At 32.5% G+C, this 22,287-nt stretch overlaps 1 protein-coding gene across 1 annotated transcript in view; it reads right to left on the reverse strand.

Moving 5' to 3' along the window:
• Positions 1–427: 427 nt before the first annotated feature.
• Positions 428–22,287, reverse strand: part of LOC108913584 (PI-PLC X domain-containing protein 3) — a 49,646-nt gene continuing 27,786 nt past the window's right edge. The window contains exons 2-5 of the mRNA XM_018719150.2: positions 8,395–8,696; positions 7,389–7,550; positions 4,116–4,329; positions 428–660 (exon numbers count right to left, since the gene is read on the reverse strand). Of these exons, the coding sequence (XP_018574666.1) occupies positions 437–660; positions 4,116–4,329; positions 7,389–7,550; positions 8,395–8,696 (902 nt within the window). The 3' untranslated portion in view covers positions 428–436. The remainder of the gene's footprint in view (positions 661–4,115; positions 4,330–7,388; positions 7,551–8,394; positions 8,697–22,287) is intronic.

The raw sequence follows: 22,287 nt of genomic DNA on the forward strand, positions 1-22,287 counted from the left end.
TGTTTTTTTAATTTATAAATTTATTATAACCATGGAATTAGACCCCTCGTCTACGCTTATGCTATGGCGTTTCTCAGGTCGGGCAAATCAAGTCCGTTTACACCCACTAAAAAAGCATTTCCCTATTCCCTACCAAGTGCAAAAGACAGAGATAAAATATAGATCGACGTTCAGTGTAACTCAGTCTATACACGATTATAGATTCTACCGATGTGCATGGCGAGCGGCACAAAGATAAATAATATTGAACCGTATAGAAATCATTTTATATTTTATACGCATTATGGTAATAGTGTTTTTATATTAGTCACTCTTTATAATTTCGGCCGCCGAGTATATGTATTATTAGGTAGATACCTACGTTTTTCTACAACATAACATTTTTACTTCAAGGGAAAGGAAATGGGTGCATCAAAATATCAGTAAAAACAATTTATTAATATATATTTTTTTCAATGTCTATAACAAAATCAGAAGGTTTTATGGCGTCGCTTAAGAATTGTTCGTTTAAGTTAATAACAACCTTAACAAATTCACAGTCAGACAAGTCAATGAAATCTGAGATAACAATATTCATACCACCTTCTCCAGATTTTTGGTTATTTATCCATTGCAGTTTTCGTACTTCCAAGTCCTCAGCGCACGTTTTCTTCAGCGTATCTTAAAAGTTATGGTATTATTAAAATATTTCTTTGAATTTTGTTTGTGAAAAATGTTACCTAACATTAATTTAATATATTTTGCTCATTTTATATTTTGAGACTTTTTCTTTGGAAATTTTTGGCAAAAAAATTTTTGTCTGGGAAAAAATTGATTTTAATTCCGATACTTATCTGTTTTTGACAAGCATTGGGAAGATTTGCAAATTTTTTTTGAAATTTTATATTGTGTTGCTGCCGCATTCATCAAATTGAAGAAATAATGATGGTACCTAAGATAAATAAGACCCATGTTAATTTTAATCACTATCTCATAGGTTTACTAAATTTACATACAATTTTCTTTCTAAAATTATCAGTTGTTATGTGGTTATAAGTCGCCAGTGAAAAAACTTCAAATCTAATAGTAACGTTGAATGCAAATAAATATTAGCAGAAAATGACGGATGACGGAGTTTACACTGAAAAAGAAATTTCTTGATCTTAAAATTTATAGACAACTCTCAGGACAATCAAAATCGTCAATTCGTCATATTCTGTGAGTTCAACAGTAAGATTATTGTCTCATGGTAGGAAATGAAAGGTGGGACTTATTGAGAAACTTTATACTTATTATATTGCTTGGTCATTATAATAAATAAAAAAAATGAGATGTTAAAAAAGGATTAAAAAGCAAAATATCTCTGAAGATGAAATTTAGTCTGGTGACAATTGAGTAAAGGTAAATGTCCTTTGAATTTGTATGTATTGTATTATTTACCAATCAGTCGCGGCGGTACTGGGAGACATCATCGGTACAAACCCCAAAATTTTGACAGCACTAGGGATTTTGGAAATTAGATCAGACCATTTTATACTTAATTGAGATTCTAATAATAATATCTCTTCAACTTTATCCGAAAAGCGAATCATTTTCGACTTATTATATTTTTACCCTAAATAAATTTGCCACAGAGTTAAAAAAGAGTCTAAAATAATTCTGTTAGCTTCACACAAAAAAAAATATTAACAAAATATTAACACAATTTTTTATATGGCAAATGTTGTTTTAAAAATAATTTGATTAAAAATTCGGAAAGTTAAGTGGCATAAAAATTTAGTAACTTTCTGGGAAACTTTCAATAGTCACATTAAAATATAGGTTTTGGAATAAAATATAAGAGAAATTTTTTCTTTTAAATATAATTAAGAATCAAATTGACTACGTAAATTTTCAAAATACTCAGTGGCGGCTCCTAGTGGCGGTGTCTCCCTGTACCTCCGTCATTGGTTGATACAATTGTATGCAAATTCAGTAAATTTTTATATTTAGTTAAGTCATCAGCCCAAATTATATTAACCCACCTCCATCTTCAAAGATATTTGCATAATTGCATAGATATGATATTTTAAATTATGTATCTCTGAAACGAAGCATTTTCGAACCCATGTTAATGAATTATATATTTTTATTAATGAGAAAACTTTTCTATAATTTTTTTAACACCGTGATGCAAGAGATGATTTTTTTTACAAATTATAACAATTTTTATGTACCATAAAATATATTTTAAAAAAATATAAATTTTATTAGCTTCCGTATTTTTGCAGCTAATTGTATTCTTGTTGCTCTAACATTATTCTTGATAAAGACAAACACGTAAAGATAGTCATGATAGAAAGATATTTTTACATTTTACTTAGGATTCCGACATTAATGCTCCAGGTGGTTTTCACTCCCGTACGGATCTCGAAAAATGGACTATTTAGGGCAGCAAAGGCTTTTTTCGCTCGCCGCACAGCACATCCTTCCTTTGTCGCTTGGGGGTATTTCGGCGGAGGCTTCTCCGCATTTTCCTAGAGAAATTTTCGTTTTCCCGGGTCTCCTTGGCGCAAATGGCAAATTTTCGCTGTGGGAGAGAGAAAGAACCCGACGGAAACGTTCATCGACGGACGTTTTGAGGGTCGATTTAAAATTCTAAAGGCTTTTTTCCGAGGACAGATCGAGGGCTCGCTCAGCTTTTACACGCGAGTTTCGTCCTTTCTTCGTAGCTTAGGCGTATTTTTGTAGCGTGTTTTTTACTTCTTAACGCCAAAATTTGCTTTTTAAAAAGGTTCTGCGCCTTGCATCTCTCTTGCGAAACCCCAATATTTTCGTAAAGCCAAAACGCCTAAATTTTCGCGGCGTCATATTTTCCTTTATAGATACGGCCGGCACCTGCGCTCTGTTTCGAGACGGAGCCGGAACTTTTTGCGTACGAGCAGCTCCCGTGACCCGGCGATGTCCCCTTTTTGCTACCGGGCGTTTTTCCGATGCCGCATCGCAACGTTCTCTCTCTTTTATATCGCCCTCAACTTTTATTAGGTCAAATGTAACAAAATTTAAGACGAGATTAAGAATATTTTAATACAAATTGTCCCCGCGGTAGAAACGTCAGAATTGTCAAAACTGAATTTTCCGATTCCGACGTTCCCCGCGGCGCCAGTACGGCGATGGGCGATTATTTTTATGTTTTGTACCGTTCCGAGTCCTTCGCGGACGATTTTACGGCAGAAAAATGCAATTTTTACATTATGAAAATATTTCTTTACTTCGACTATGAACAGCAAATCAAATACCAATACGAACAAACTCTGTCTAAAGGCATTGGTGGCTCAGCGGTAAAAGTGTCGGGTTGCAACCTGGAAGTCGACGGTTTGAACCTCGCACGGGATCCCTAAGATTTTTTTTTTAGTTATTGCCGTATTTTACCTTCATTATAGTTTTCTTTTTAAATCTTTTCATAAAAAGAAAATGTAACTTTTCAAATAGGTTTTTATACACAGGATGTCTAAAAATATTGCGTTGAACGGTTCAGAGATAATTATGAAGTTACGGTGTTGATCACTTTTATATACAGGGGGTTCTAAAAAGTATTATATTTATCAATCGTCGAAGAAAGCACCGCGCAGCGCCGCCCGAGAGGAAGGTCAATTCCGCATTAGCGAAGTTTGCAGACCTTTCTAGTTGCTTTTATTAAGTGGCATCATCGCAGATGGAATTAATGGATACAAAACATAAAACATTTAGAAAAAATGAAATTTTGAAACGACAGTGTCAAAAGTGTTGACAATAGGTATGACTAGATTAATGCGAATTACTTTTTACTTTAACTAAGTATATTATTACTTTTTATTATTATTTATTTCTGTTCATTTGCATTTGTCAAGGATGATGTTGGAACAAGAAGAATACAAAATATTTTGTGGAAAGATTGCATTATATAAAGATTAGGGTCTTACCTCCATTCTTTTATTGATCATACTAGAAAAGTTTCAGTGTCTACTACTGACTAAATATTAATATGTAGTTAGTAGCAGGGACACCTTAATGATGGAGAATCCATATAATATCCATTTTGCGCTTTATTTTTTTTAATTTTTCTAAACGGACCGTGCATTTACATTTATTATAATATTCGTTTGTGGCCTACTTACTGCATAAATTTTTAATTATGAACGAAACTGATGGTGTTAATATGCATTGTGATACAAATCCTACAGCTGATGATCTAGTTTTAATTCCTTCATCAAGTGTCGTGAATAAATCGTCCATGGAAACGGTATCGGGCCAAGGCGTTGGGAAACTGGCAGACGGCCATAACAATGGTTGCCCAGATCTAGCCGCATCTGATCTATAAACAGCAATTACCTAAAATATACGACATACGATATTATTAAAGTTTTTTGGTTTAAAATGTAGTTTTGGTCTTCGGGAAACGACCAGGTCTGGGACCAAATATTTTCAATATTCCACGTCTATCAAAAGTAAGGTTAAAAGCAATACTATCTTCTTAACAAAAGGGATACATATCGCATTTACAGTATATTTATCGACATATTTCAAGCATTTTTTAATTCAATGCTACGGCTCATGGCTGCAATACTTTTTTTAGTGAAAAAATTGCCCATTAGATATTTCTTCAGAAAAAATCCAATGGATTCTTACTCAGATAATAAAATTTAAAACAAGCCCGTGCGAAAACAAGCACTGATATCCTGAGATAAAAGAACTGCTGCCTTTAGATACTTATTTTTATAATACATGTATTATAAATATCCTTGGGTTAAGGTAAGGAAACGAGTAAATTACTGGTTGCATATAAATATTCAAAATTTAATGGAAATCGACAATTTGTATTTTCTAGTAATTTTTTTAAATTTTATTTTAAAAGTGCAGAATTACTTAAAAAAGATTTTATAAAGCCGTAAAGTTACAAGGTCTTTTTTATGTGTTCTAAATAGATTATTTTACAAAAATTTACTTACGTAAGAAGTTATCTAATAAAATAATAAGACATTTTGCAGAGAACAAATAGAAATTATCCTTATACATCAACAAAGGCGGAAGTTCATCACTGAATTAGATGATTTGAAATACTAAGAAGAAAAAGGGCACGTCTCTTGTCAAGTCTCGCATTTCCATATCGTTGTCGGGATCAGGACATGATACCTCCAACTATGACAACATCAAGTCTACAGCAACTGATATAATCTATAACCGTGCCAGTCCAACTTTATTACGGGAGCAAATGCATTACACACGTAGACATCTGGACGTGGTCTTAAGCAAACTATAGAGTTACATAGTTTGTAGTGTTTGTACCTAATGTCGGCTTTGGATCAGGAGATATGAGGAAGATTGACGTGATGGCGTCAGAGACCAGAGACAGCCGAAGCGGAGCACTCAAAAGCAACGAAACGACAAATTCGGAAGTTTGAAAAACCAGAAGATATGCCCAAGTTACCACGACGATCGTTTTACTGGCAAAAAGCAGTAATCTATCATAGTAGTGTCACTTTATTGGATGCAGCGACTTCTATTTTGGTTTGGTTCGTTATAACACCACAAATAATTCCATTGTTGAGAAATCATGGCGGTATCGGAGTCAGGTTGATGCAGAAAACTCTCGATAAGAAATGTGTAGAATTTTAAAGAAGCCGAAATCACCAAAAGATTGAGAAACATGCCATTAGATTGTTAACGAGAGTTCCTGGGACCAGCAAGTTATTATAAGAGCATGTAACCTTCCGATAACCGGCTATAGGTTGCCATAAGCCTATTGTCCCGCTTCGTTCGATAATTAGTGCATTCAACTGCTTTGATGTAACAAGACGTATGCAACTCAGTACACCACATTAGGAATTCAAGAAAATTTATGGATATTCCACAGACTCTGACACTATGTGACTCTGACATCTTAGACAGCTTTGATGTCCTTGTTCACCAGTACCAGTAAAAGACACATTGGAACTATTATGACTTTTGTTCCCCCAGCAGGAGGTAACTCTATTTGAACTTTCTTTATCTTCTCGTGGAAAGGAGATTACTAAGAACAAGCCGATGGTATTGCCATGCGGAGTCTCGAGTCTGGAATTGGCTTTCCTGAATGTATGGGTAACTAGAAATCATAATGTCTATGGGAAATTCATCCATACTAATAGATACCTACAAGCAAACTCGAACCATCACCCTGCAAAAAAGGACTATAATCGAAACATTATTCTACGGAGCTAAGGCCATATTGGATCCGGATCATTTAGATTCTGAACTAAAACATCTCACTAGAGTTATACAGGCAAGGTTATAAAGAACAGGATACCAAACAAGTCATCAATCCTAGACGTCCGAAAAAAGAATATGACAAGCCGAACGAAAATCAACAACCTTACGTTTATAATGTAACGGACCGAATTGCCAAGGTATTGCAGAGGAGTAGCTATAAGGTTCATCCCTACATGAAACGTCCAAAAGAAGTTAGGTCAATAAAAGGCAAGCTTGACCCTTTATTCACCCCTGGAAAAGGAAAGGGTTATATAGGTATAACAAAGATATGTTATTCACAAGAAGAAAGACTCTCCACTGCTCAACATGCGTCACACGAAGGACATACAATAAAAATCGAAGGCGTCGAGGTACTTTGTGAGAACAACAAGGTTTTACAACCTGATAAGACGAGAACCATTGGAAATCGAACAACGTCTAAATAATATGAATCGTAAAGCTTTCGGACGACTAGAACCTTGTAGCATCTCTAATGAAGAACTCACAGCAAGACAAACAGATACCACAGCCACGATCCTATAGCGTAGTGGAGTTGATCGCAGCGGTGCTGGAGGACGCATCCGATGTCACACCCTCTAAAAAACAACCTCAATTTCCGGGTTCTCGATCTTGGGCTTGCAAGGGCTCGTTAGATCGGATTGTTTGTGAAGAACAATTAATTATATTAATTGATACAGACATACCCCGACCCGCAACAGGAATGTATTATATAAAAAAATTAAAAAAAACTAGGTAGGGTTTCAGAGGGGTTTTCGAGGGTGTTATTTTTCACCTCACCCTCTCATAACTAACTCCAATGTACAAAAAATACCCTCTCTCCCATGCTGTCGGTTATAGGCATGCGGGGATTCGTGGGATTAGGGCTTTTATGTGAATATTAAGACAATTATATAGGTATTTCTAAAATTCAGTTGACCTCAGTAACTCCTCAGGGTTGAAACTACTCTGCTCGCAATACTGAAATCACACGCAAAGCGGGAAAAAGAGCTGGGAAAAGTCGTCTTACGGGTTTTCGAAGGCAGGGATCACGATGGTGGTGTTATTTGTTCACCATTTTCAAGTTTTAAATGGACTCGTGCTCAAGCGCTTTTAAAACTTGGAGCGTTAGCCGCAAACATTGATAAGAAATATGTAATTTAAGTTACCTGATACTGATATTGTGTGGTCATGTAATCTAAACTTATAAAATCCATGTGATCTGAGTAGGGTAACAATTTAGCTCCAAAGGTTTTACTCAACATCTGCATTAGTCTGTCATGATCCGAGTCGGTAAGAGCATAAAAGTGCTGGAAATCTATTATAATTACCTTAAAACAAAATATAAAATTAGAATTGTATGGAATAATTACATATTTATAGGGACATTCACATTGTCCTTGTTGGTCAAACTTTTTTGGAAATTTTCTTGTTATTTGAAAACAGTTTTTAGAATAGATTACATTTCGGACATTTTCTTTAAATAAAACATCCTGTACATCGCATTTTGCATATTTAGAATTTCTTTTGATTAAAATGATGCCAAGTTTGATACATCTAATAATAAGGGAGATATGACCATATTGAGCTTATGGCGGACTCGTTTAAATAAAAAGTTATAAAATTGCCACAAATAAATATCTACAAACTAAAGACAGGGCTTCAGCTGATTTTTTAATTTTAGTTTTAAATGTCATTAATAAAAAACTTTTAATTTTTTTTTAACTATTAATTACTATTTATTATGAGCTGACATTCCTCAAAATTATATGTATGGGTTAAGAATAATTCTGTTTATGTATCGTGAAAAACTAATAGATACCTAAGTTTTATCAATAAAAACATGCTTCATATAAAATAAAAAGATCTTTCAAACGAATAATACTGGGTCTATCTTGCTATTTAAAATATTTGATGTGGGAAAAGTCAAAAGTGGAGATGGATATAACGTTTGATTAAAATTATTAAAAATTATATATGAACAGATAAATAAACATTATGCAGAATAAATATTAACAAATGACCTTATCGGTATTTTTTAAAATTATATTTACATATTTACTTTATACAGTGGATTAAAATTTTCTGTAGGTAGGTATAGATTCAGAAAATCGATATTATTCAGAGGAAAACTTTCGTTAATAGTTGCATTATCAAAACTAGCACCAAACTTACCTCTCGAGGGTGAGATTCTAAAAACTTTAGCATTTCTGTTAAAACTGTTTGAACATTGTCTGAATATAAACCATGTACAAAAAAAAAGTCTTCGGTTCCTTCTTTCGTAGCAACTCTAAGATCGAAATATCTTATTCCAGCGATCAATTGCTCAGTTGCACTGTAAGCTTGAGTTCGGGACCAGTTAGCCATAAAATATGTAAGAATTGGGCCAAGAAATTTTAGCTTTTTTAGTGTATCATCTGCATCGGGTGCGATTTCGGATTTTGCAGAAAGACTTGCGGTAAAACTGTCATGAGAACCTATAATTAATAATTTTTCATTAGCACTTAATAAATTTGTATCAATAAGGATTATTATAATTAGATAACTGTAAAACCACATTCTGGCATTTCTTTATTACAAAAATAAATAAGAACGATATTAAAAGTTGCATTAACTAATCCCAAATAGTACAAATCTGTCCTCAGGGGATGGGATATACTTGTATGTCCCAGGGTTGTATGGTCCTGGCCATAGAACGTCCGGGGGATAATTTATGTTGCAAATAAAGATATCCCCCATTGTCTAAATGACATACAATTTGGACTATCTTCAATGCGAGGATGTCCGAAAATTATGACATATGTAGGTTATCCTCAGAACAACCGAGGAATCTTATATTACAAATCAGGACATTTTTCTGATATCCCACCGTATGTCTCAGGGACATACAGTTTGGACTGTATGCTATCCTCAGAACAGTCTAAGAATGTCTGAATATTATGAGGCATATGGATATCCGAGTGACATATTTTCATATTTACCAGTAGGTACCTACAGTAGCTATCACAGGTATTTCAGCAAATTTTTCACAGAAATAAAAATTTAGTACGGAATTAAGTATTTTACATTGAAGTTTATTTATTTATAAAGACATGCTTTATTGGTTTACTTTAAGTAGGTAATCAGAATAACAAAATGTTAGTTTATCATAAAGTGGAAATTATATTAGGTAAGTACCTACCTACTTGTTTTTTCTTACGAATTATCAATAATTATTAATTTTAAACTTGTATGATACATTATGTGACTTGTAATTAAGTAAAGTGAGCAATTAAATTAATATATTTATTTCGAACAACACTACACAGAAATAGCAAACGCTTTCACTAAAATCACTGTAAAAAGGATGGTCCATATATTATGTCCGTTCACCACCACTAGATAGATGAAAGATAATAAATTGTATGTGCCATCCCGAGAATGTCACAGGGATATCCCAAAGAGTATATACGCAACTAATAATGAGATATCCTTCGTACATTGCAAAATAAAATATTCCTTATATACGAAATGATATGTCCAGAAGACATGGTCAACACAGCGAGATATGAGCCATGAATAGGATATGGAATATCTTGGGGATAACTTGTGCTATTTGGGATAACACTTAAAATCCCACAATCTCAAATTTCATCAATTTGTAAAGCAGAAAAGTTTTTTTATAGAATCTTAAAGCTCTAAACTTTTTAAGATTATGTTTCAGTTTAAAAATCTGGGACGGAATGCTTGAAAATGAAAATTACCAAATTGCAAACTAATAACTGCTGATAATAGTTATTGGTAAATAACTGAATTTCCTTATGGGCATAAACTTGTGAAAATAACGTAGACTGTTATAAACAGCAGTATAAGTAAGTGGCTAATTTTTAATTTTCCATGATGATATATGATTCCGATGATTGTTATATTCTTAAACTGAAACAGAAACCTAAGATTATGTAACTAAATTTTTAATAAAATTAAAGTAAAGAACAAATGATGCTGAAATATAATTTTTAAATAGTCTCCAAAAAGTGCACATATTTAAACTGTAGACCAAATATGAATATTTTTGCCCGTAAACATACAAAAACATGCATAAAACAGTCTAACTAAAAATGTTTGCACATATGTGTAAAATGCATATGTGTTTTTTGTGTTCCATCGAAGATGGAAAATTAAGGTTTTAAACTCAAACATTTGCCCACAAACATTTAGTTTGGACATGTTTGTTCACAAACACGGGCTAATTCAGAGTATTGCAATTCTAAACTGATCTTTTCAATTAAAGTTTCGAAATCAGTTAGTGACGTTTTCAAAATATTTTAGAAATCAGAATCGTCATTTATTTTCAACTCTCTAAAAAGTTTTTCATGATATTGTACTCCATCTTGAAAAATGTTAACCTCCTACGTTTTTTATTCTTCTTCTTAAATTCAGAAATATGGAGCCCACTAAAAATTCTTATAGTTGGTTAACTTTGAAATAATATTCATTGAAATAGTGGATAGAAAACTTCTGCCCTTAAACTTTACTTCCCTTTTCTTTAGAACTATTTCTATCCAATACCTGTGCTAATATAAATATTTTCATATACCTAGTTATTTAAAAAATAACCTTTAAACAATAAAAGAATCAGTAGAATCAGTAGACCATCTGCGTTTTTAGGAGAAAATATATATTTTGGATAATAGGTATGTTCAAGTTGTTCACCAAGTGTTTGTTGTTTTGGTAAGTATCACAAAATTCAGATGCATGAGATATGTGCTTAAGTGAACTCTGTATAGCTTCCTTTAAGTGAATTTTCACAATAATGTATTTTTTCTGAATTTAGCTTTTTAGTTTGTCTTTGTATAATAGTGTAAAAAAACACTTTAAATGTTGTTTTCTACGTTATAGAAGACTGTTATTCTGTTCTTTTCGTTGTTTGGCGATGAAAAATTTAATAGATTTTAAATAAAGTATAATATTTACGTACTTTTTGTTAATTTTGCATGAGCTCGATTGACTTGAGGGCATCCCAATACCAATGCATCTTGTTAAAATATTATACAGTGTGTTTGGTAAGTCAATACATTCCCTTCAGGAGGTTATAGTACAAGTGATTTGTGATATATTTCCTTAAGGGGGCGATTTAGTATGTATATTTTTACCATGTAACAGAGCTTCAGATGAGGACACAAATCGTCGAAGAAACTAACATAATTGAATATTATTATATATCAATGTATTCGCAATGGTTCCCGCTAGTGAGTGAAATAAATTTCAATGGTCATGAGAACAGAAGAATAATTTAAATAAATGCCAAAGTACCTCAATTTTAACCATACTGTTAGTCTGACAATATATAGCATTTACGACGGAACTAGGTCAGGCACAATAACCAAACTACTTCACTCACTAGAACGGACACTTAGGATCATTTGTATTTAATTTTCAGATTAATATTTATTAACAATTCTATAATTTGTGTCCTCAAGTAAGATGACAACATTTTACACACGACTCCATGTTTATTCTATACTTAAACCAGAATTTTAGTGATTTCTATCTCAAACAATAATTTGTAGGTATAATTAGTTTGTATACTTTGTCACAGGTGTCGCTACCCTTGAAAATGAAAGCGAAAACACAGAGTTGATTTATTATAAAATGCGTGCTAAAATAAAGCATAAGGTGGCCATGTTTAGGTACTGAAATCTTTAAAAGTAGAACGTGTAGAACAAAAGTAAACACAAAAATAAAATCCTTGATGTTTTGTTTATTCATTGTTACCATTTAAATTTACCCAAATAAAATAATAACTAAAAAAAGCTTTTGTAAAACATGCGTTTGATGTTATCCTAACCCCACACTTTAACAATTATTTTCACGTACTTATAAATAAAAGTAAACAATTTTATATGTAGGACTAAGCAAGTAAATGTTATAAGAATATTTACATGTGGAATTATATATAAAAAATGTAGTATTTTCGTAGATTTCAGTACCTAAAACCTTAATGATTTGATCGTTTTTTGCACCTGTTTATTCGTTTTACTGCGGCGTCTTTGAAAATACTCAGGTGTCATGACATAACATTCCTATTATTTAATAAGCTTTAGATTATTCAGTTATTAAATGTTTGAAATTATTTGTTTTTGCGGAAAACACTATTTAAAGAATGTGGGGCCCATAATGGTCTGATATTATCTTTGATATATAAATATGGGTAATTTTTTAAAAGTACCTAAGTAATAAGATTTTGTAAAGCTTAAGTAGTACGAAAATATAACGCATAAAAAACCAATAATATGTACTAATTTTTCTTTATTAAAATAAAGATTAAATTTTGCGTACAGGGTGTCCCACATAAAATCGTTATTTATGTTGTAGCCTAGACTGACGTTGTTAACTGTGAGGAGTAATAATTTTTTGTAATAAAATTGGTGCAAAAAAAATTGAGTGCATTTCGCCATGCAATAAATCGATTTTGATACAGTCAAGATACCTTTTCTCTTCCAAATTGAACAAGGAATTCAAAAATAATTTTTATTTTAAGAAAAATCATTTTTTTCTTTAAAAATATCCAGAGACATCTTTGTGCGCACGCCATTGGTGAAACTGAAAATAATATTTTTATCGTAAAACGTGTATTTTTATTAACTGTCAAAGCCTGTAAAATTTCATTAAAATATTTTGAGCGGTTTCCGTAATATTTTTAAATTTGCATTTTTTTATTAAACTTTAACACCCTGTAGATCGGAAACTAAGCGTTTTCGGAATATGGTATATTAAGGACGGGATTTTGTACAAAAAATATCGCCCAGCGTGAGTCACGAAACGGGACCCCGGCAGGGGCTGCTCTAGCGGCCAACGCTTCAAGTCTAATAATTTACATTGCAACCATATTCGCCCGATTTTTCAGGAACGGCTCCAATTTGTGTACATACAATCTTATAAGGAAAGAGAGTAAATATTTTATTAATCAGTAATAGATTATCGACGACAATAATATTTTTTTATTGAGTAGGCAATAATTTTTAGTTAATAAGCTTAAACAATATTATATTATAATTACTATTCCTTCATTATAAAAACAGAAATACGGTTTTTAAAATTACATGTAGTTTCTTCTTCAAAAGTGACGTTAAAACACGTATAACATGGAATAGTCAACAGCCTAATGTTTATATTTTCACATTAACAATGCGATAATGTAAATTAACTGCTATTTTCAGTAAAAAATATATATACCTAACTTGAATTGCTTTGGCGAGTCGTATTAACTTAAAAACACTGCTTAATTACTAAAATATATAGAAACTTGCTACTAATTACGTTTGGAGAATAATATGTATAGGCATAAAATATATAAATAAAATATTACTGTATGTAAGTATTTAGTCCATTGAAATGAAGGCTGAACCTCCATTTTTTCCTCTGTCGATCAAACCTGGGCGCAAATATGTTTTCGACCCTCAGGAATCCGAATCCGCAAAAATTTTTTAGCTAAGTTAATAAACGCAATATATTAATAGAAATACAAGTAAAATCAAACATTTGGTAAAAAAAAATTTTTTATAACATTTCCCGGATTTTTCATTTTTTGTTAACTTTAAAAAATCATTATAAACAAATGAAAAAACTTTTATAAACTTTTACAACGGAATCTTGTTTATTATGTATATAAAAAGACCTCCCAGAAAGAAAAAAATTTGTAGATACATTATTTAAACTTTTACAAGTTTTATGAAAGATTAAGTCCACGAAAAATTAGTTCATTAACAATTGAATAACTTTAACAAAAGTCAAGTTAAAAATTATTTTCCAAATTTTCCTGTGTTCCTTCAAGTGTCTAGATGACACTAAAATTTATTTAGATTAGATTTAGGCCCGATTTTTGAAAAAAAACCTAATTCGCCCGGACTACTAGGCTTATTTTATTCATTATTCAATTCCTCAAAAGTCTTCAAAATTTAGAAATAAAAAGTTGTCATTCTGGGAACAATTGTTTATACAAATTTTGACTTTTTTATTATTTGTAGAATAAGCTTTACAAGTCGATTTTTCAGAGCACTATATTTCATTTTTGCAATAAGTATTTCGTTCTAAAAAAGTTTTTTTTCTGTTCTTCATTAGTATTATTTTTGGTTTTCCATTTAAAAATTAAAGTAAGTAGCAAAAAAAATAGTGTATCTGGCAATTGAATTCAGATCCACTATAACTGCAGGCTAATTATATTTGAAATCGCATTATATTCGAAACAAGCGCACCTGCTAGAGCTTCGAGTCAACCGATACATGTAGCGTGCGCGTACTCCCCAAATGCCTTCCCCTCTCTTGCTTAGTAATTGTCCAAAACATGACATAAATTTATTTAATTTTAATAAGCAATAGCATAAAATCGATGTAAAATTTCCCTGGGAACACGATGGTGCAATTATTTTTTTGCTACTTGCCGTAGTTTACGAGATATTTGCGAAAAACCTTATTTTTTACGGGTTTTTGACCTTTTGACCCCTTTCCTGATCACCTAGGTCAAAAATTTTTGCGGATTCGGATTCCTGAGGGTCGAAAACATATTTGCGCCCAGGTTTGATCGACAGAGGAAAAAATGGAGGTTCAGCCTTCATTTCAATGGACTAAATACATACAGTAATATTATATATATATTTTATGCCTATACATATTATTCTCCAAACGCAATTAGTAGCAAGATTCTATATATTTTAGTAATTAAGCAGTGTTTTTAAGTTAAAACGACTCGTCAAAGTAAAAAAATATTTCAGGTTAGGTATATATTTTTTTTACTGAAAATAGCAGTTAATTTACATTATCGGATTGTTAATGTGAAAATATAAACATTAGACTGTTGACTATTCCATGTTATACGTGTTTTAAGGTCACTTTTGAAGAAGAAACTACATGTAATTTTAAAAACCGTATTTCTGTTTTTATAATGAAGGAATAGTAATTATAAGATTGTTTAAGCTTATTAACTAAAAATTATTGCCTACTCAATAAAAAAATATTATTGTCCTCGATAATCTATTACTGATTAATAAAATATTTACTCTTTTTCCTTATAAGATTGTATGTACACAAATTGGAGCCGTTCCTGAAAAATCGGGCGAATATGGTTGCAGTGTAAATTATTAGACTTGAAGCGTTGGCCGCTAGAGCAGCACCTGCCGGGGTCCCGTTTCGTGACTCTCGCTGGGCGATATTTTTTGTACAAAATCCCGTCCTTAATATACCATATTCCGAAAACGCTTAGTTTCCGATCTACAGGGTGTTAAAGTTTTAACCGGGTGTTATTTAAAAAAATGCAAATTTAAAAATATTACGGAAACCGCTCAAAATATTTTAATGAAATTTTACAGGCTTTGACAGTTAATAAAAATACACGTTTTACGATAAAAATATTATTTTCAGTTTCACCAATGGCGTGCGCACAAAGATGTCTCTGGATATTTTTAAAGAAAAAAATGATTTTTCTTAAAATAAAAATTATTTTTGAATTCCTTGTTCAATTTGGAAGAGAAAAGGTATCTTGACTGTATCAAAATCGATTTATTGCATGGCGAAATGCACTCAATTTTTTTTGCACCAATTTTATTACAAAAAATTATTACTCCTCACAGTTAACGTCAGTCTAAAAAAATGTATCAGTTTTTAGATTCACTATCCATTATCTTAAACAGAAATTATCAGATTGGCTGTGCACTCGTTTTTGTTATTGTTTGACAAAATTAATAATAGCTGTCACTTTAGTAATAACGTGTTGTAATAAAATTAGTAAGTACAAAAAACTAAATGCATAATTTCTGCTATTTTTCAAATTATTGAAACCGGATTACGCCATGCAATAAATCGAATTTAATTTTTTTACTCGAAAACGGTGCATCGTAAGAAAAACAGACAAGATACCTTTTCCCTATCAAATTGAACAAGGAATTCAAAATTAATTTTTATTTTAAGAAAAATCAGTCCCGTAACATTTTTTTCTTTAAAAATATCCAGAGACGTGCCTGTGCGCACGCCACTGGTGAAATTGAAAGCAATATTTTTATTTTGCATTTTTTTAATTAAAACTTTAACACCCTGTAGATCGGAAACTAAGCGTTTTTATTTTATTTTTTTACCAAACACCTTGTATTTTCGTATTGATTAAAAGTTTATTTCAGCAAAATATACCTGGAAGATTGTTTTTGTTGTTTCTCACAATGTTTCTGTTTCTTCTAATTTCTTACTTTGGAAGATAATGAAAAGAAAAATTAAATTGTTCCTAATTTTTACTGTTTTTTCGGAATTGTAAAATTGTATAATTCAGTACATTAAAAAGGCTCTCCGCGGAATTCAAGGGGCCCTAAACATAGAAAGTCCGACACGGTAAATATATTCCTTTAACGTGTTTTCACTTTTTCAGTTTTAGCAGTGTAGCAGAAAAGGGGAGGTGTCCATGACATTCTCTAATAATGATGAAACTAAGAAATAATGTCTCGAATAAAAGTTGCCTACTTCGTATAATTGCTACATATTTCAAAACTATTTTTATTATACAGTGTGTTCTAATTATTCTAAGTAATAATTCTTATAAATAGAACACTCTGCATATAGCAATTTTCACCAATGAATCGTTTTTAACAAATTCGTGTAATTCAAAAATGGCCAAATTTACGAAAGAACCCGAAGAACACATTTTTATTTTAAAATAAATAGATATTTTAATAAAATATTCGTTTTGTATATGGACAGCGGCGTATCTATCCTTTTTTAAATAAAGGCACCCGTCCTTCCTTTTCTATGGCACTGATAAAAATGAAACATTGGTAATACGTTTAAAACTCCACATAAAGCTTGTTAAGAAAAAATCCAACCATTCTATATAAGTGGATAAAGGTAACTTTAAAAAGTATTCTCATGTAAGGGTTTAAAATTTAAAAATTCAATTAATCTGAGTTTTCTAAGATAGGCAACCTAATTTACTTCTTTGATCAAATAATTTTTATCTCAAGTTAAACCGCAGTTATGTAGAAAGGTTTTAATAAGGTATCAACTAATAAGTTGAATTAATAAAAGATTTATTTTATGTTGCATTCAACAGCATTTCTTTTAAGTACTGTTAAATAGACAATCCTACAATCTCGTGATGAGTAGGCGTGTGAAGAGAAGATGACAGATGACAGAAATAACGCTAATATTGTCATATGCTCCGTTAGTTAAAAACTCTAGAAATACAGTCCATATATACACAAGTTTGTTTAATTTATGGGTCTTTCCCGTATCCTCAAAGTCAATCAACAAAATTTGGTCAATTCGAGCACGGATCTTGCAGTTTTACGAAGAATAGTTCGAGCTACAATCCGTTGGAGACACGAGCCATCGACATAAAGCACGATCTGCACGTCCGCAGTTCTAAATTCGTCACAGAACTTTGGTTGCAGGCGTAAGTGTCAACTGAAGGTCAGTTTTTTCCATATCTTTCTTCATTTCTAATCTCGATTTGGGACAGTAACACATTGTTCAATATTTTCACATTTATTTATATACATAATTCACTCATTTATGCACACACATACATCGCCTAGATATTAAATCTAGATATTTCACATTGTTTAATCTTGTCACATTTAAAACATATTTCGTATTACTAGATATTATTTCTAGATAATAGCTCATATTCAAATATACATATACACGGTATTGATTAATCTATTTACTCATAAATAAATATTGCTTCACATTTTTCATTTCATCGTTCATCATTATGGAGGTTCAATTAAATGCATTAATAACAAAACGTGGTATGTTAAAGGCACAGCTAACAAGGTTTGAAAAGTTTTTAAACAATATTGATCAATCACCTGCACAATTAGCGGAGTTACAAAAACGCACACAAAAAATAGATGCTATTTGGGACAATTTTGTTCAAATTCAAGCCGATATTCAGCTCTTAGATGATAAACCCGATCACGACAAGGAAACAGAAGAATTTGAAAATAAATATTTTAAATTAATCTCAGAGGCGGAGTCAAAGGTCAATGCCGCGGTAAATAATCTGACGGACAGTAAAAGTAGCGCATCCACGTCTAAGAATACGATATCTAATGTTAAATTACCGGAGATTAATCTTCCAGATTTTAAAGGAAGTGACGAGGCTTGGGTGTCGTTTCGCGATTCTTTCAATTCTTTGATACATAATAATCCTCATTTAACTATAAGTGAAAAATTCTATTATTTACGAAGTGCTATAAAGGATGAGGCCGCAGAATGTATAAAAAATTTGGAAACATCCGATGAACATTACATGGTGGCGTGGGACTTATTAAAGGAGCGTTATGAAAACAAGAAATTAATAATTCATAGTCATTTAAAAAATATATTCGGGCTTCCGAACATAAATCAAGAGTCACACATGTCATTAAGACAATTTTTAGATACATTTAAACAACATTTACGTGCCCTAAAAAACCTGGGGGAGTCAGTAGATACATGGGATACTATTTTGATTTTTTTGTTAACATCTAAATTAGATTTCGTCACAAGAAAGGAATGGGAAGTTAGTTCAAAAAATGATACCTCACCAAAGGTAGACGATTTCATAAGATTCTTGCATAACAAGTGCCTATTATTAAAAACAATTAGCAACAAGGTGTCTACAGTATCAAATCAAATAATATCAAACAAATCTAGACAAAGAGCTGATCCCAAATGGGTATGCCATGCAACTGCTACAGCGCAGGTTTGTGTTTTTTGCAATGAGCAGCACTATATCTTTGAATGTAAGAAATTTTTAGCTTTATCACCAAATAACAGATTTGAACGAGCCAAGGCTTTAAACTTATGCATTAATTGTTTACGGTCTGGTCACAATTCATCAGTTTGTAAAAGCGGTACCTGTAAAAAATGCAATAAAGTTCATAATACATTGCTTCACTTTGATGGAAACAAGAGAGTGACTGCAATTTCAAATAACAACAATTGTAATTTGCAAGATACTAGAAATACTGAAGGTACTAATGCTCAAGCAACAAATTCATTAATTACTCGAGACGTTTCGCAAATTAACGCAGTAAATTCTGTCAATTCTGCTTTATCTCATTATTCACAATTAAACAACGATTATATTTTATTATCAACCGCAATTATTTACATTTTGGATAATTTAGGCAATCATATTAAATGCAGAGCATTATTGGATAGTGGCAGCCAATCGAATTTTGTAACGGAATCTTTATGTAATAAATTAGGCATAAAACCCACAAAATTAAATATGTCGGTGTCAGGCATTAATCAGGTCGCATCACAAATTTCAAAGAAAGTGCGCTGTTCTATTAAATCAACATATAATAATTTTGCACGTGAATTAAACTTTTTAGTAATAAATCACATCACAGAAAATATACCGCATACATCATTTGACGGCGAATTGTTGGACATACCTTCAGACATACCTTTGGCCGATCCCGAATTTTACAATTCAGGTCCAATTGACGTGCTATTAGGTGCTAGCATTTTTTGGGATCTGCTAAGAAATGGAAAAATTCAGTTAAACAAACGCACTACGACATTACAAAATACAGTGTTAGGTTGGATAACTTCGGGTCCGATACCTACTCGTGCAAAACAAAACACGATATGCAACTTTGTAACTGCTTCAAATATTTCAAATTTGCAATTAAATGAACAATTGGAGAAGTTTTGGATGGTTGATAATTCACATGCTTCTTCTCAGTCGAATTATACTGAGGAAGAAAGAGATTGCGAAACACATTTTCTTGATCATTTTTATCGAAACGAAAACGGACGGTTCGTGGTTAGTTTACCGTTCAAGGAAAATCGCGAACTCGGTGAATCAAAGGAGCAAGCGATCAGACGTTTTTATGCGGTCGAGCGTAAATTACAAAAAAATCCCCAGTTATATGAACAATACAAGCTATTTATGAAAGAGTATGAAGGATTAAGGCATATGGTAGAAATAACAGATGATTCTGATGATTGTTATTATCTTCCCCATCATAGCGTATTAAAGCAGGACAGTTTAACAACCAAACTACGCGTAGTGTTTGACGCGTCCGCCAAGACGACAAATAACATGTCTCTAAATGACGTTCTCATGGTTGGTCCTAGCATACAAAACAGTTTAATTTCAATTTTGATAAGATTTCGCACTCACAATGTGGTCTTGATCGCTGACGTGGAGAAAATGTATCGTCAGGTACTTATTAATGCTACAGATCGAAAATTTCAAAGAATTGTGTGGCGTGATAGTACAGACGGTAAACTCAAACACTTCGAATTACAAACTATAACATATGGCACAGCTCCTGCGTCGTTTCTAGCGACTCGGTGTATAAAACAGGTAGCTATTGAAAACAAATCAAACTTTCCGTTAATTCACGATATAATTATTAATGATTTTTACATGGATGACTTATTGTCTGGCGCTTCCGACGTCAGCGCAGCTATAAGGCTAAAGGAAGACTTAGAGCATGTTTTATCTAGTGCAGGTTTCATGCTGCGAAAATGGATTTCAAATAATCCTGAGGTTGTTCGGAACTCAAATAATTTGACTAACGATTCAAATTACATTCTTTCAGACGATGACAAAATAAAGGCATTAGGTATATCATGGAATGCAAACACAGACAATTTTTACTTTTCATTAAATAATGATCACTGTCAAATTTCGAACACCAAACTAACCAAACGGGCTATATTATCAATAGTTGCTCGCCTATACGACCCACTTGGTCTCATTTCTTGTGTTATAATTATCGCCAAATGTATGTTGCAGACCATTTGGAAAAATAATATTGATTGGGATGAGAAGTTGCCTAACGAAATGGAAACTTCCTGGGTTAAATTTCTAGATCAGTTACCGATATTAAATGCACTAAACATCCCCCGGCAAATTACTATTAAAAATATGGTTGACATTCAACTTCACGGCTACTGTGATGCTTCTGAAAGGGCTTATGGAGCCTGTTTGTATTTAAGAACCATTGACTATTCAGGTACCATTTCAGCAAAATTGATATGCGCGAGATCACGGGTAGCACCTGTCAAATCTTTGACTTTGCCAAGGTTAGAGCTTTGCGGGGCGCTTTTATTAGCAAAATTAGCACGCGATACTATTGAAGCTTTAAAATTAAATATTCAAAGCGTAGTTTATTGGTGCGATTCAATGATAGTTCTGTCTTGGATTGCTGCTCATCCCAGTAGTTGGAAAACTTTCGTAGGGAATCGCGTTTCTGAAATCCAGCAATTGACTAATCAGAGGCAGTGGCGACATGTTCCCTCTGCCCAAAATCCTGCAGATATTATATCTAGAGGTTGTTTCCCTATCGATTTGTTGGAAAATAAATTTTGGTGGCACGGTCCTTCTTATCTACTGCAATCAGAGACTGCTTGGCCACGTAACATTTTAACAAAATCCCAAGATATGCCCGAAATTAAAAATAAAAATCAAGTAACATTAACGGTAAACGATTCTTTTAATTTATTCGATCAATTTTCAAGTTTCTCAAAATTGCAGCGCGTTATTGCATACATGTTGCGGTTTATTAACAGAGTAAAACTTAAAATTAAATCACATTCTTCGATGCATTTAACATGTGAGGAATTAAATGCAGCGACGTTAAAGCTAGCTAAATTGGCCCAAAACGAGGAATTCTCATCAGAAATACAATCGCTTCAACGAGACAAATCAGTTACCAAGAAGAGTAAACTAGCTTCGCTTAACCCTTTTTTGGACGAACACGAACTAATAAGAGTTGGCGGTAGATTAGTTTATGCGAATTTAAAGTTAGAGCAAAAGTTTCCTATTGTTTTACCGGCTAAACACATTTTAACTCGGCTATTAATTAAACACGAACATATAAAAAATTTGCATAGCGGACACCAATTGACATTATCCTGCTTGCGCAGCAGATTTTGGCCTTTAAACGGTAAACAAGCGGTCCGAAGAGAATTGCGGAAATGTATTGTATGTTTTCGTGCTAATCCACCGTTTGTATTTCCTCAAATGGGTAACTTGCCCAGCTATAGGGTAAATCCCTCACCTGTCTTTCATTCCGTGGGTACTGATTTTGCGGGACCGTTT

The sequence above is a fragment of the Anoplophora glabripennis genome, unplaced genomic scaffold (assembly GCF_000390285.2).
Source record: "Anoplophora glabripennis isolate ALB-LARVAE unplaced genomic scaffold, Agla_2.0 scaffold748, whole genome shotgun sequence".
Taxonomy (NCBI): domain Eukaryota; kingdom Metazoa; phylum Arthropoda; class Insecta; order Coleoptera; family Cerambycidae; genus Anoplophora; species Anoplophora glabripennis.